This window comes from Trachypithecus francoisi, unplaced genomic scaffold, assembly GCF_009764315.1.
Source record: "Trachypithecus francoisi isolate TF-2019V2 unplaced genomic scaffold, Tfra_2.0 Lachesis_group1, whole genome shotgun sequence".
NCBI lineage: Eukaryota > Metazoa > Chordata > Mammalia > Primates > Cercopithecidae > Trachypithecus > Trachypithecus francoisi.
The window spans coordinates 25,107,828-25,121,208 of NW_022681454.1; the positions used below are offsets into that span (position 1 = coordinate 25,107,828).

The window sequence follows — 13,381 nt, forward strand, 5'->3', positions numbered from 1 at the left end:
GAAACAAGACAGCTGGTCTTTCCTTCGCTAACTTCTTCGGAGTGTCCGAGGACAGCCTCAGGCATGACAACATTATCTTCTGTATTACGCTGATACAGCAAAAAGCCCTTTTCTTAATCATGTTCCTCTTTTGAACTATCCCATATAAATCTTGGAACAACACGGAAAAGCACAAGCTCATCAAACTGACACAAGTAATTTGAAAATAACTTCTAGAATAAATTCACTCACACAAAAATGAAAAAAGGGGATGGACCGGGACATTGATGGATGATTTAGTTCTATTACAGCAGAATAGATGGTACCCAAAAAATGTCATGTTGGACTGTGAGGAGGCCAACAAACATGTATTTCCTATTTAACCCCTGGGGAGGACTTGAAAGCTTGGAGAGCAGGAACGGATGGAAGCACTTTGCCCCAAATATATTTTGAAAAAGATTTCCCCATCATAATTGATACAAAATGTTTCTTCCTGTTGATACTAAGAGGTTTCAAATCCAGACTGAGACATACCTTTAAAAATAATTAGCTTCTGTATCAAGATTAGCAAAGATATGGAGAAATAGAAATTTATGTATGGTGGGCAAGATAATAAATTGCTAAAACCACTTAGGAAAACAATTGACATTGTCTTGTAAGGTTGAACATGTTCCCCTATGACCCAGAGTCGCCACTCCTAAGTTTATATTCTAGAGTGACTCTTTCTGTATGCCCTAGGAGATACACAAAAAATGCTCATGGCCGCATTGCTCTTAAAAAACAAAGGAAACAAAAGGCAAGGCAAGGCAAGGCAAGGCGGAAGGGAAAAGGAAAGGAAAAGAAAGAAAAAAGAAATGAAAGAAAAGAAAGGAAGAAAAAAAAACAGAAAAGAAAGAGAACCCAAATATTCATTAACAAGAGAACTGGGAAATAAATTATGATCTATTACAGCAGTGAATATAAATGACCTACAGGTACATGCATCAAAATGTGTGAATCCTATTTTTATTTTTATTTTTGAGAGGGAGTCTTGCTCAGTCATCCAGGCTGGAATGCAGTGGCTCAATCTCAGCTCACTGCAACCTCCGCCTCCTGGGTTCAAGTGATTCTCCTGTCTCAGCCTCCCGAGTAGCTGAGATTACAGGTGCACACCATCACACCTGGCTAATTTTTGTATTTTAGTCGAGATGGGGTTTCAGCATGTTGGTCAGGCTGGTCTCAAACTCCTGACCGCAAATGATCCGCCCACCTTGGCCTCCCAAAATGCTGAGATTACAGACGTGCACCACCACACCCAGCAAGATGTGTGAACCTTAGAAGCATAATGTTAAGTATAAAAAAGCAGTTGAAGAATTATATATTATATAAAACAATTATAATTATATAAAGGTCAGAAATAAGCCAAACTAAATCCATTTCTTAGGAATATATCCATATATATCAAAAATATAAAGAGGGCAAGGGGCAGACTAACAAGAAGCTAGGATGATGGTTACTTCTGAGTACTGGCAGTAGGATGGGATTTAATTTGGGAGGGACAGCAGGGGCTTCACCAGCACTGGCCATGTTTATTTTTTTAAGTAGAGTGGTAGCTTTATGGCTGTTCCTTTTGTTGTCATGCTTTGGAGGTTATGTATATATCATACATATCAATGATTACATGATAAAAGAAGAGAGAAGCCACCCTAGTGACTCATGCCACGTCTTCCGTACAAATGCTCGGCTCCTTTTGAACTAAATCCCCTTTCAGGCTCTCCCTGCTATTCACCATACACAGCTGTTTGATTAAGCATCGTAGAAACAGGCTCTGTCATGTCACTACGCTCTCCAAAATGATCAATGGCTCCCCACTGCTTCACAAATTAAATAGAAAACTATAGATGGTTCCCCACTGCTTTACAAATGCATAATCTGCCATTCAAAACTCCATAAAGTAGCACCTCTTTGGTTTCATTATATATCCCTCTCAAGTTTTACCCACATGGCATAATATTTTGTAGACTCACTTAGAATTTTCCTATCACTTTGCTTTTGTTCCTGTAATTCCCTACACCATAAACGCTGTTCCCTGCCTGGCTAAGTGGAAATTCCACCCATCCTTCAAGACCACATCATCCATTACTTCTATCAAGAAGGCTGTCCCAAGCTTCCCAAACCAAGCATCTTTTCCTCGTTTGTATCCCCAGTGATCTTTACATACTGCTCATGGCCCTTGAGCTATAATTGTTCCCTCTATTCACCTTAGTTCATTCAATCAGTAGTTTCTGAACACTTTCTGGGCACCCCTGTGTTTAGGGAACTGGGATAGATGTGATCGGGCAATTGATGTGTAAAGAGCAATCATAATCCACAGAAGAACAAAAGGAAATAAGGAGTTAGGTAGGATTCCTGGGCAGAGGGAAAAGTCAGTGCAAGGGCTCAGAGATCGGATAGAATATGGGCCACATGAGAACCTGCCTGCAGAAGAGATGAGGCAGCAAATTTCCCCAAGCCCTACTTAAGGCATCTATGGAAGCTTGTGGCCAGGCATCCTGCATTTAAGTGTACTCAGTAAAATCTGCAGAACTGAATCCAAACTCACAAAGCATGCAGGACACACTTCAGGTCTCCTTTCTCCTTCCCCCAACTAACCAACCAACCAACCAACCAAACAGAAAAAAACCATGATAAGGCTGAGTATTCTAAGAAGGAGGGCAAGTCACAGAAATTTTAATTCATCTAGCCCTTCACAGCAGCTTTTTAAATGTGCTAAAGTGCTTTGTGATATTAAATTCAAAAGTAGGACCCAGGCGCGGTGGCTCATGCCTGTAATCCCAACACTTTGGGGAGGCCAAGGTGGGTGAATCACCTGAGGTCAGGAGTTCGAGACCAGCCTGGCCAAAATGGAAAAACGCTGTCTCTACTAAAAACACAAAAATTATCTGGGCATGGTGGTGGACACCTGTAATCCCAGCTACTCGGGACACTGAGGCAGGAGAATTGCTTGAACCCGGGAGGCGGAGGCTGCAGTGAGCCAAGATCATGCCACTGCACCCCAGCCTGGGTGACAGAGTGAGACTTCATCTCAAAAAAGCTTTAACACATCAAAAGTAGGCAAGAAAGCTAAGGAACTAACAAAGACTCTATGAGAGAAACAGTGTTAGACACCATGGGGGTGGGGGTGGGTTGGGGAGGAGTGTTTACAGGAGTGCTCTTCCTTTGGGAAAACCCCCAAAATAAACACTCCGATATTGAATGTTTAGTTCATCCTAAGAAGTTTGTAGGGAGCAGAGGGTGGGAGGCTGGGAGAGCGAGAAGCAGAGAATGAATTAAAGTCAAATTTGGGAGTTTTATGAACTGAAGTTCATTTGAGAAACAAGATAAAGCATCCCAAAAAAATTGTAAGGTACGTTTATGATGGGGAAACAGTAACTTTCTGAAAAAAATTCTTTTTGATTGTGCAAAGTGAGGTCACAGGTAATAAACTTTCACAGGATGATGATAATAAAAATTTGCACTTGGTGCTTTCTTCATTGGCCTCATTTCTCCTACATTTTCTAATTTAAGATTCTCACTCATTGAGATGCTATCTGTTGGTTGCATGTGCAGCCATGGACTAAAAGGGAAAATGTCATTCTTTTGAACTTACACTTTAATTTTTAATTAAGGTTCAAATCAGAATATGATCAATGCTGAGTCTCATCTAACGTCTTTGAGGCAGTGGACCAAGGACTTTTTTAAGTTATTACTGAAATATCCACATCATTTAGGCAATAAACCAGCCAAGAAAATGTGACCCAAGTTAAAACAATGAAGGTATGCTAGAACTGACAGAAAAAAATAAAAGAAAGGAGATTGGTCAAGTTGGGGGAGGGGTCCCTTATTTGTAAAATCTATGAGTAACAGCAGACAGGGAGCATTTGTGGGTCCTCATGCATCATATTTCATCCCATAAAAAACAAGATGAGATTTGCTAACTCCACCAGAAGGTTAGGAAGCAGGGCATCTGCTTGGTTGTGCCACTGGATACTGGACTTCCAGCAATCCCAGGCTCCTAGTCATGGCAGATGCAGTAAAACATCTATGGAAGAGGTAGCCTGAACCTTAAACACTGATCTCTCTTCTTGCTAGGAACAAGGTAGAAATTCTGGACTTTCTGTGGCCTGGAAATAAAAAGCAGAGGGTCTCACCTAAGATCCCCTATGCTGTCTCCAGGCTCTAAAACCAAAAGGGGCAAGCTTAAAGGAAAGAGAAATCAATGTATTTGTATATCTCTCTCAACTTGATGAGTGTGAACAATTCCCCTAGAGAACAAATTTTTGTGTATAATTAAACATGGAAATGCTATGTTTTCTAATCAACAGCCAATCAGTCCACGATACTCTGAATATCATTACTGGGAGCTGTGATTTCCCTGCAAATTGCTTTCTCAGTTGCATTTTAAGACTCCATTTCATAAGACTATACTGACAGGCAGGGAAAAAAGTTTGCTCTAACGTGGATCCCAAGCTTACCATGAACCTTCCAGGTAGGCATTGAGGCCTTTGCGAATGACATGGCCCAAGTAGCCATTTTTCTCAGCTACATGTTTTGCCCATCTGAAAAAAAAAGGGAAGAGAAAATATGCAAACCATGGCAAATTTAATAAAATGTTTTTCTTCATATGCTCTCAATAAATCCCACTTGGGGAATATTTTGCTAGTTAGAATTTTTATAGAGCAACAAACCAGAACTGAATGTTAAGAAGGTAAAGAAAATGCATTCTGAGCTTTTCATTTAGTGCCCTTTCTTATGAATGATTAGGAGTTGTCTTTTATGGAAACAAAGACATGTAAGATACATAATGAAATATATCCGCCAGTATGAAAAAATACAATCTCTACCAAGAGTTCTAGTACTCTATTAAGTCATGTTTACTGACTTATTATTAGTTTTCCCTATTTTGCTTTGTTCCCTAATTTATTAGGGGTTTATTAGTAATGACCTAGTCTGTTATAATCTTTAGACTTATAACTACTAAAGTAATAGTTTAAGAATGCATAACTAAAAAGCTAATAGAAGGGGAAGTAGAATAATTTTTTAAAATACTTGATTAGTACAAAGGAAGAGTAAGAAAAGAGATTTAAAAAGGCCCCCCACAAAAGTGACCCCCGACAAAACTCCCCACAAAAGTAACAAATAGAAAATAAACAGGAAAATAGTATATTTAAAACCAAACATATCCACAATTACATTAAATGTAAATGGACAAAATACACAATTAAAAATGAAAATTTAAAAATACAAAAAATAATTAAAAATACAAAATTTTAAAAATTAAAAAATACAAATACCTAATTATATGCTGCTTACAAGAGACATGCATTGAAATTTAAGAATGAAGAAAAGTTGAAAGTAAAGAAATGGAAAAAGATAAATCATACAAACTCTAACACTAAAATCAGGTATAACTATATGATCATCAGAAAAAATAGATTTTAAAAGACCATGAACAGAGATAAAGAAGACATTGTAAAATGATAAAGGGATCAACTACAAATACAAAACAATTCTAAATCTATGTGATCCAATAACATAGATTCAAGATATATAATGCAAAATTGACAGAACTAAAAGGAGAGGTAGATAAGTTCACAATATAGTTGGAGATTTTAATATACTTCTTTCAGTAACTGATCTAACAAGCAGAAAAAGAAACATCAGAAAGGATAGGGAGGCTCTGAATAACATGATTAACAAACTTGACGTAACTGATATATATGTAGATGTTGTACCCAACAAGTTCAGAAAGTACACTCTTTTCAAGAAGCCATAAAACATATACCAAAATTGACCATATACTAGTCATAAAGCACACTTCGACAAATTTCAAAGGATTGGAATCATTCACAATATATTCTCTCATCACAGTGAAATTAAGCTGGAAATCAATGAAAAGAGGATAACAGAAAAACCACAAAACATGAATATTCATGTCAAATATACTAAATAACAAAGATAAAAAATCAAGTCAGTCTAAGTCAAGTTTATCACCAAGGTCAGGTCAGGTTGGATTTGAACCCAAATGTGTTACGAAGAACAATCTTTTGGAGAGCCAGGGTATCAGTGTGAGGGTGGCTTAAAACAGAGGTCGACAAACTCTTTTTCTGTAAAGAGCAAGATACTAAATATCGTAAACTTTGTGGGCCACATATAGTCTCTGTTGCATATCCTTCTTTATTTGTTTTATAACTCCTCAGGAATGTAAAAAGCATTCTTAGCTCTTGGAGTCATACAAAACAGGTACCAAGCTACATTTCATCTATGGGTCATGGTTTGACAACTCCTGTAAAACATTTTCAGACATGCAAGACCTCAAAAATGTGCCTCCCATTCACCATATCTCAGGAACCTACTATAGGATGTGCTCTACCAACATGTAAGTGCAGACCAAGAAAGAGAAAGAAAGGGGTCTGGCAAAGAAGAGAACCAAAAAAGACAGAGATGGAGGGAAAGTAAATATCCATAATGATGACAGTTAATCTCAGCATGACAGCCTTGCCCTGAACAAAGACTCCAGGACAGATGTCACCAAGAAGGTTAAATTAATATAATATGTAGATAGGTCTGGACATACTGAGAGGAAATTCAGGCACCTGGAGGATAATTTAGAGATCAAATACATAGAAAATGATAAGTATACAGAAAGCTTAGCAAATAAACAATAAAAAATAAGTAGCAATCCATAGAAAAGAAAAAGTTGTGCAAGAAAGGAAAAGTAATCATAGTATACTATGGCTCAGTTAGAAATAGCATTTACATGGTCATAATAATGTAAGCCCTGATACTAATGTAACCAAAATGATATACTTTTTGGGAAGATGAAAGATGGCAGGAAGTGTGAATGAACTGAGTAGTGGGAGGTGGTATAGTCAAAGGAAACTACATCTTTATCGTTCACAGTGGGACATCATTAGACAATGCCTAGGATGAAAATACCAAGAAATAATGGTATAAGCATGTTAGTAAGAAATAGAGACAAATAAAAAATAAATAAAATCAATAAATAAATCTTTCAAAAAAGATTGAAAGTGATTCATTCTAGGGAGCAGAAAATAGAGTCTGGGGGTGGGATGAAGCGGGGTAGGCAAGGATTTCTTGTTTTGCCTTTGTCAAATTATTTTTAAATTTTTAATTAAAATTTTTAATTTTGTCTTGTCAAATTATGTGGCTTTTAAAACTACATGCATGTATAACTGGTAAAAATAAAAAACTCAATTTAAAAAATGCCCAGGCACAGTGAATATAGGATATGACTTTCCCTTCAAATGCAACGTTTGACAGTCTTACACAACAGCTTTCTCAGGATCTCTAGGGAATGTCTTCAGGTTGCCTGTGATATAGTAGAGAGAACACCACAAGGTTCCTTCCATGTGTCCGCCTTGTGCAGCCTTATGGAAATATTCACCAGCTAAAGTCTGTAATGAGAGATGAACAAACGTTGAGTCATCCTAGCTGGGCTGGTTTCACCGGAGGCTAGGTGGTAAGATGCTTTAAGCCTGATATGATTACAGGCTTATAACTTCTGATAGCTTTAAAACCAGGGCAAGCAACAATTCCAGGAAGATAGCCAATCACAGAAGCCAGTCTCTGAGATGTACGACCTTGCCTCAGCTATTCTGTTGATTAAGTTTACCCAATAAATAAGACAATATGTAATTATGAATACCATTGTCATCTCATTTGATCTTCACATAACCCCCTGCAGGCTAGATAGAAGACTATATCAGAAGTCATGCCAGGTGAAAATCCAGGCATTTGCTTTCCTAACCCTGCTTAAAACCTTTCTTCAAACTCATGTGCAAAAACTGCATTTCCAGTAGGAAGGTGAGAATTAGAATGTGACAATAAGAAAAATTCACTCACAGATATCTTGGGAGGGTTAGCACACATTTGCTATGCATAAAAATATACAGCCACTTATGTCATCAGAGACAGGTAGAGGGTAAAAATAAGACAAACACATAGATGGGTATATTTCCACTAATTACTCTTATTTTTCTGGGGCAGTTAGCTATTGTTTTTTGAAAGCATGGGCGTTGAAGTTAGGCAGGCTTGGTTCAAATCCCAGCTCTGCTCCTTACTAGCTGTGTGGACTTGGGCATGTTGGTTAATCTCTCCAAACCTAATTTCCTTCCACTGAAAAATGTGCCTTCAGATAGCACCTACAATGAAGGGTTGTTGCAAGGATTAAATGAGATAACACATTCTCAAGGTTTATCACAGTGTTTCAAAAAGAATAGTCTTCCAATTCTTCCCCTCCTACCTCCAAATCTGCTGCTGCCACAATCTTGTTCCTCCCAATAAATACCACTTCCATTCTTCCAGCGCAACAGATGACAAACACCTTGGAGTCATCCCTGACTCTTCTCCACCTCTCACACCCCACATTCAATCCATCAGCAAATCCTGTTGCCTCAACCTTCCAAATACATGTAGAACCTGATTTCAGCCCCTCCACTGACATTGCCCTGGTCTCTCGCCCACTGTCCTCTCTCACTTGGATCCAATGCATGAACCCCCTGCTCCTGTCCATGTCTCCAGTAGGCAGGATCCAGGAGGAACTTTTAAAATATAGCCCATCATTGCCCCATTGAACACTGCCCAGTGGTTTCCATTTTGCTCAGAGTAGAAACTAAGTCTCACACTGGTTGGCTTCCTCCCTAGCCCTGTCTCCCACCCTCTCCATCTCTTATGCTTTCCACTCCACTCCCCTGGCCTCCCTGCTGCTCCTCTAGCACACCAAGCCTGCTACCTTCTTGGGGCCTCTGCACTGCCTGTTTCTTCCTTCCAGAATGTTCTCCCAGATATCTGTAAGATTCCTTTAGGAGTCTATACAATATCACCTTATGAAAGAGGCCTTCCCTGGTTCCCTGGTTTCCGTTATAAAATAGCATTTCCCAAACTCCACCTCCTCATACTACATACATATATAAAAGATATATAAATAAAAATTTATATACACATATAAACTATATATAAATTAAAAATACATTTTTTGTTTGTTTGTTTGTTTTTTGAGATAGAGTCTTGCTCTGTCTCCCAGGCTGGAGTACAGTGGCTCAATCTTGGCTCACTGCAAGCTCCGCCTCCAGGGTTCCAGTGATTCTCCTGCCTCAGCCTCTTGAGTGGCTGGGATTACAAGCATACCTGGCTAATTTTTGTATTTTTAGTGATGAGGGTTTGTGTTTTTAGAGATGGAGTTTTACCATGTTGGCCAGGCTGGTCTTGAACTCCTGAGCTCAAGTGATCTGCCTGCCTCAGTCTTCCAAAGTGATGGGATTACAGGTGTGAATCACTGTTCTCAGCCCTCCTGAACTTGTTTTAGTTCTCTGCATAGCACTGATCTTCACCTCCTCTCCTATTATATAGCTATTTGTTTATTGTCTTTTCCATCTGGTGGAATGAAAGCTTCGTAAGAGCAGGGACTGATTTGCCTGCTACTATGTCCTGTGTTCAGAAGGGTGCTTGGCACTGGGTAGGTGTTCACCACATTTTGTTAAATGTAGTTGAGCTCAGGGCCAGGCACAGTGGCTCACGCCTGTAATCCCCGCACTTTGGGTGGCCGAGGTGGGCAGATCACTTGGGGCCAGGAGTTCAAGACCAGCCTGGACAAATGGCAAAACCTCATCTCTATTAAAAATACAAAAATTAACTAGGCATGGTGGTGCATGCCTGTAATCCCAGCTACTCCGGAGGTTGAGGCATGAGAATCGTTTGAACCCAGGAGGTGGAGGCTGTAGTGAGCTGAGACTGTGCCACTGCACTCCAGCTTGGGTGATAGAGCGAGACTCTGTCTCAGAAAAAAAAAAAAAAAAGTAATGTAGCTTAGGCTATGATTACCAATATCAACATTATTATTAATAGAGTGGACTTCCACTGTGCACTAGGGCCAGGTCTTCACACCACTAAGCGTGTGACCCTACGTTACTTAACTTCGCAGAACCTCAGTCACTTATCTGAAAAATGGACATAACCAGAGTATTAATAGCTATTTCAGAGGAGAATTAGGATTACATAAGAGGGCACATGGTAGGGTGTTTTGCAGGGTGCTTGGCACATAGGAAATGCTTAATCAACACTAAAGATTGCCATTGTATTTTCATTATTATTAAAACTGGTTTCACATCAGGCAGTCGTATCTGGACTTAGCTCTCCTTGCTTCTAGCAAGATCAGTCTCTGCTCCATCTCATGCTTATTCCTGTCCTGTGTCATCTCCCACTCCTCCCTCTAGCTCAAGCCTCCCTCCTCCATGAAGCCTTCCTGGATGCTTTGGCCTTCACTGTTTCCCGGCTCCAGAGCTTTGGGTCATGCCATTTGCCACACACTTGGCGCTTGGCCAGATGCCATCCTTTCCTCTTCACTATCTTGTCTTCCTACGAGACCCCCTGAGCTCCTCGAGGACAGGGACTGTGTCTGGGGCACACAGTGTACCTTCAACAAATGCTGCATCATCAAGTGACTGACCAGTTGCAGAGTGGGTCTCAAGTCTTACTCACTTGATTTCTTCCAGGAACTCCAGGGAAAATGCCATCCAAATGCAGGACTCCAAGATTATATGATGCATCTGGGTTCCCCATTTCTTCTGCTTTTAACCAGTACTTTGCTGCTTTGGCGTAATTTTTCTTGAATTTATGGTAATACCATCCCAGGCCATTGACTGCCTGATGCAATCCCTAAATTTTGGGACAATAAAGAAATTAACTTTAGAAAAATGAAATCTAAAGAGCTCTGGAAGCAATTATTGTGGAAGCATTCTGCCTAAGTCTGAACAAAACCTTCCCTTTCTCTTATTTTGGAACAGATGGCATTAAAGAAAAACTAAGTGCTAGAAAACACAAGCCTGCCTCAGAGTCTTCCCAGGTGGGTTTCACCCGACTGCTGCTGGGATTCTGCCTTCCATCTCTGCAGCAATGTTAGCCCCCAAATCATTGTTCTGCTCCTGTGGGCTCTTATGCAACACGCTTGTCTATAAAAGGTCTCTGATTGCCCTGCTGCGTCAATAGTGCCCTTGAAATTCATGAACGCTCAACTGAGGCCTGAAACCTGCCCTGACTGGGATGGTTTCTAGGTGATCGGCCTGCCCATCTGTTGATTCCTCTGCCCTGAACACCAACACGCACTCTGTGGGAAGCAGACGCAACATCCTACTTGCACGGCATAGGTGCTCTGTCTTTGCATGGTACCCCCCAGTTCTGACAGGGGATTCAGGGTCTGGGAGGGACAGAAGCAGAAGGGGATGGCAGTGAAGAATGAGAATCATATAACACTTTTAAGGCCATGACTATTCCAGATCAATGAAAGTGTATTTCCTCATTACTTACCTAAGCTCTGTTAAAATTCATTCAGAATAAAGCACACTAGACATCAATTCAGCACTAGGATGGTACAGAGATGCAAATTTCACACCTTCCAAGAAACCACCTCACGGCCCCATTTTATGGTCCTCTGCAACCAATGACTTCCATGACTACCGTTAAGTTATTTTTCTACTCCTGCCCTAGAGTTTCTGTTGGGGTCAAGAGTGGGGTATGTATCAGGGGGTTCCCTCTTCCTGGGTCATGTGTCCTCCTGACAACACACAGATGGAGGAACAATCTTTTAGGTCTCTCATTCCATGTTCCAACTTCCTGCTGTATGCAACTTTGAACTCCTCAGGAGACGAGAATGAAGAAGAAAAATCAGCATGGTCATTTTAGGAGTCTTCATCGTTAAGGCAAATATTGGTAGCCTTGGAGGCACATCCAGATGCCGAAAGGGCTATAAGGTACCTTGTCAAGGTGTAGATTTATAGTAGTTTCTGCAAATCTATTTATTTGGACATCAGTATGCATGCACATATGAGTGTGCACATGTGACTAGGCATGCATTGGGCATGCGTGTGTGTGTGCATGTGTGTGCATGTGTGGGTGGGGGCCCCTCGAAAGCAACATTGTAACCTCCATTCTATACAGCTGTATAGAAACTAGCCGACTTGATGATACCACTTAAGTGTAAATAGTGACAAAAGCAAAATAATGCCCAGACCTAGCAATAAACTTAATAAACAGCCCTGTTATCAATGCACAGGAAACAAATGAGAAACAGACACCACAGAGTTAACCTTCAGAGGAGTTAGTTTTCTGGTTTCCTGAATTCAATGGCATTTACACCCATTCAATTTCCAGGGGTCCTGCTGCTTGTTATCAGGGCAGCTCCTGATTATAATTTTAGCCTTCAAACAAAATCAGCCCGAATGCTATTGACTGGAAGGTGAATTCAGCTTTTGAATTTTGCTGCCCCTATTGCGGCAAGTTTCTGTATGTATTGTAACTAAAAAGTGACTAATCACGGCAGTGGGGGTGCTGTGCCTGCGACCGACCAACCGCTCACCACCCCATTTCCACCTTAGGGCTTTGTAGGAAGAGGCTGGCCATTTCCTTTTTTTAGATGTGCGAGAGTGTGTGGGTGTGTGTGGTGGAACTGTTTCCCTTTGATAATATGCATGTGTTACCTTGGAAGCTGCTTTCTTCATCAGCTCTAAGGCAAGCCGTCTGTTCTTTTTTACTCCTTGACCCTAAACATTGATAAACAGTGACGATTACAAAGAAAATAAAACCAGACTGCACACATACAGACACATTAGTGTTGGATATAAAATACTTAAAAATAAAACCCTAACTTTCTTCATTTCAACCCAAGGTTAGGGATTTCTATATGCAGTGCTGTTTTGTCATCATCATCATTATTATTTCACTTATATTTGTGGGGCACAGGCAACAAACCTCAACTTTGCAGCTTAGCAGTAATCCCTGTGTCAACGGCAACCCTGTCAATCCACAGGTACTGTTGGGGGAAGCTATGAATCAGGTTAAATGGGTTTGGTCATCCTGGATGCTTTCCTCTGGGGACTACCTAATTTGCCAGCCAGAGAAAGCACTTTATCTGTGTTGGACAGTCAGGAGTTACCAGGCTGTCGCCTGCAGCCTTCATCAGTGCTGGCTGGGGTCTCCAGGGTGGAACATTGTTGCTTCAGCATCAGCTCAAGAACCGGCTCCACAGAAGATAGAATGCAGCAGAATCGGTTGCCTCAGATGTAACTAACAGAAACTAACCAGGTTCTTCTAGCAAAATCAAGATTTTCCAGAGGAGGTGGTTTGTCCACAACAAAGAGACACGGGCTTTGGGGTTCTTGTCACAAGACAGAAACTCTGTGGAACACAGTGAGATGTCTGGAGGACCACTGGGGAGATGGTGGGCTCAAGGGTAGAGTGGAAGGAGGTCCTTGAGTATCTCTTGGCGTAGATCTGAAAGCAAAGATAGCCAGGCAAGGGGGAGGAGGTGGCTGTAAACCACTGCTGCTTCCAAACTCACTTAGAATTACTGATACCCCCAATCCCCATG

The 13,381-nt window shown here is 40.7% G+C and overlaps 1 protein-coding gene across 2 annotated transcripts in view; it reads right to left on the reverse strand.

The window, feature by feature from the left end:
* The window catches only part of SEL1L3 (SEL1L family member 3), a 117,071-nt gene that overhangs the window by 24,918 nt on the left and 78,772 nt on the right, over positions 1-13,381 (reverse strand). Inside the window, exons 14-17 of one of the 2 annotated variants that reach the window (XM_033213924.1) lie at positions 12,492-12,554; positions 10,498-10,674; positions 7,288-7,415; positions 4,473-4,556 (exon numbers count right to left, since the gene is read on the reverse strand). In XM_033213924.1, the coding sequence (XP_033069815.1) occupies positions 4,473-4,556; positions 7,288-7,415; positions 10,498-10,674; positions 12,492-12,554 (452 nt within the window). The remainder of the gene's footprint in view (positions 1-4,472; positions 4,557-7,287; positions 7,416-10,497; positions 10,675-12,491; positions 12,555-13,381) is intronic. The other variant, XM_033213925.1, reaches the window with a different exon arrangement.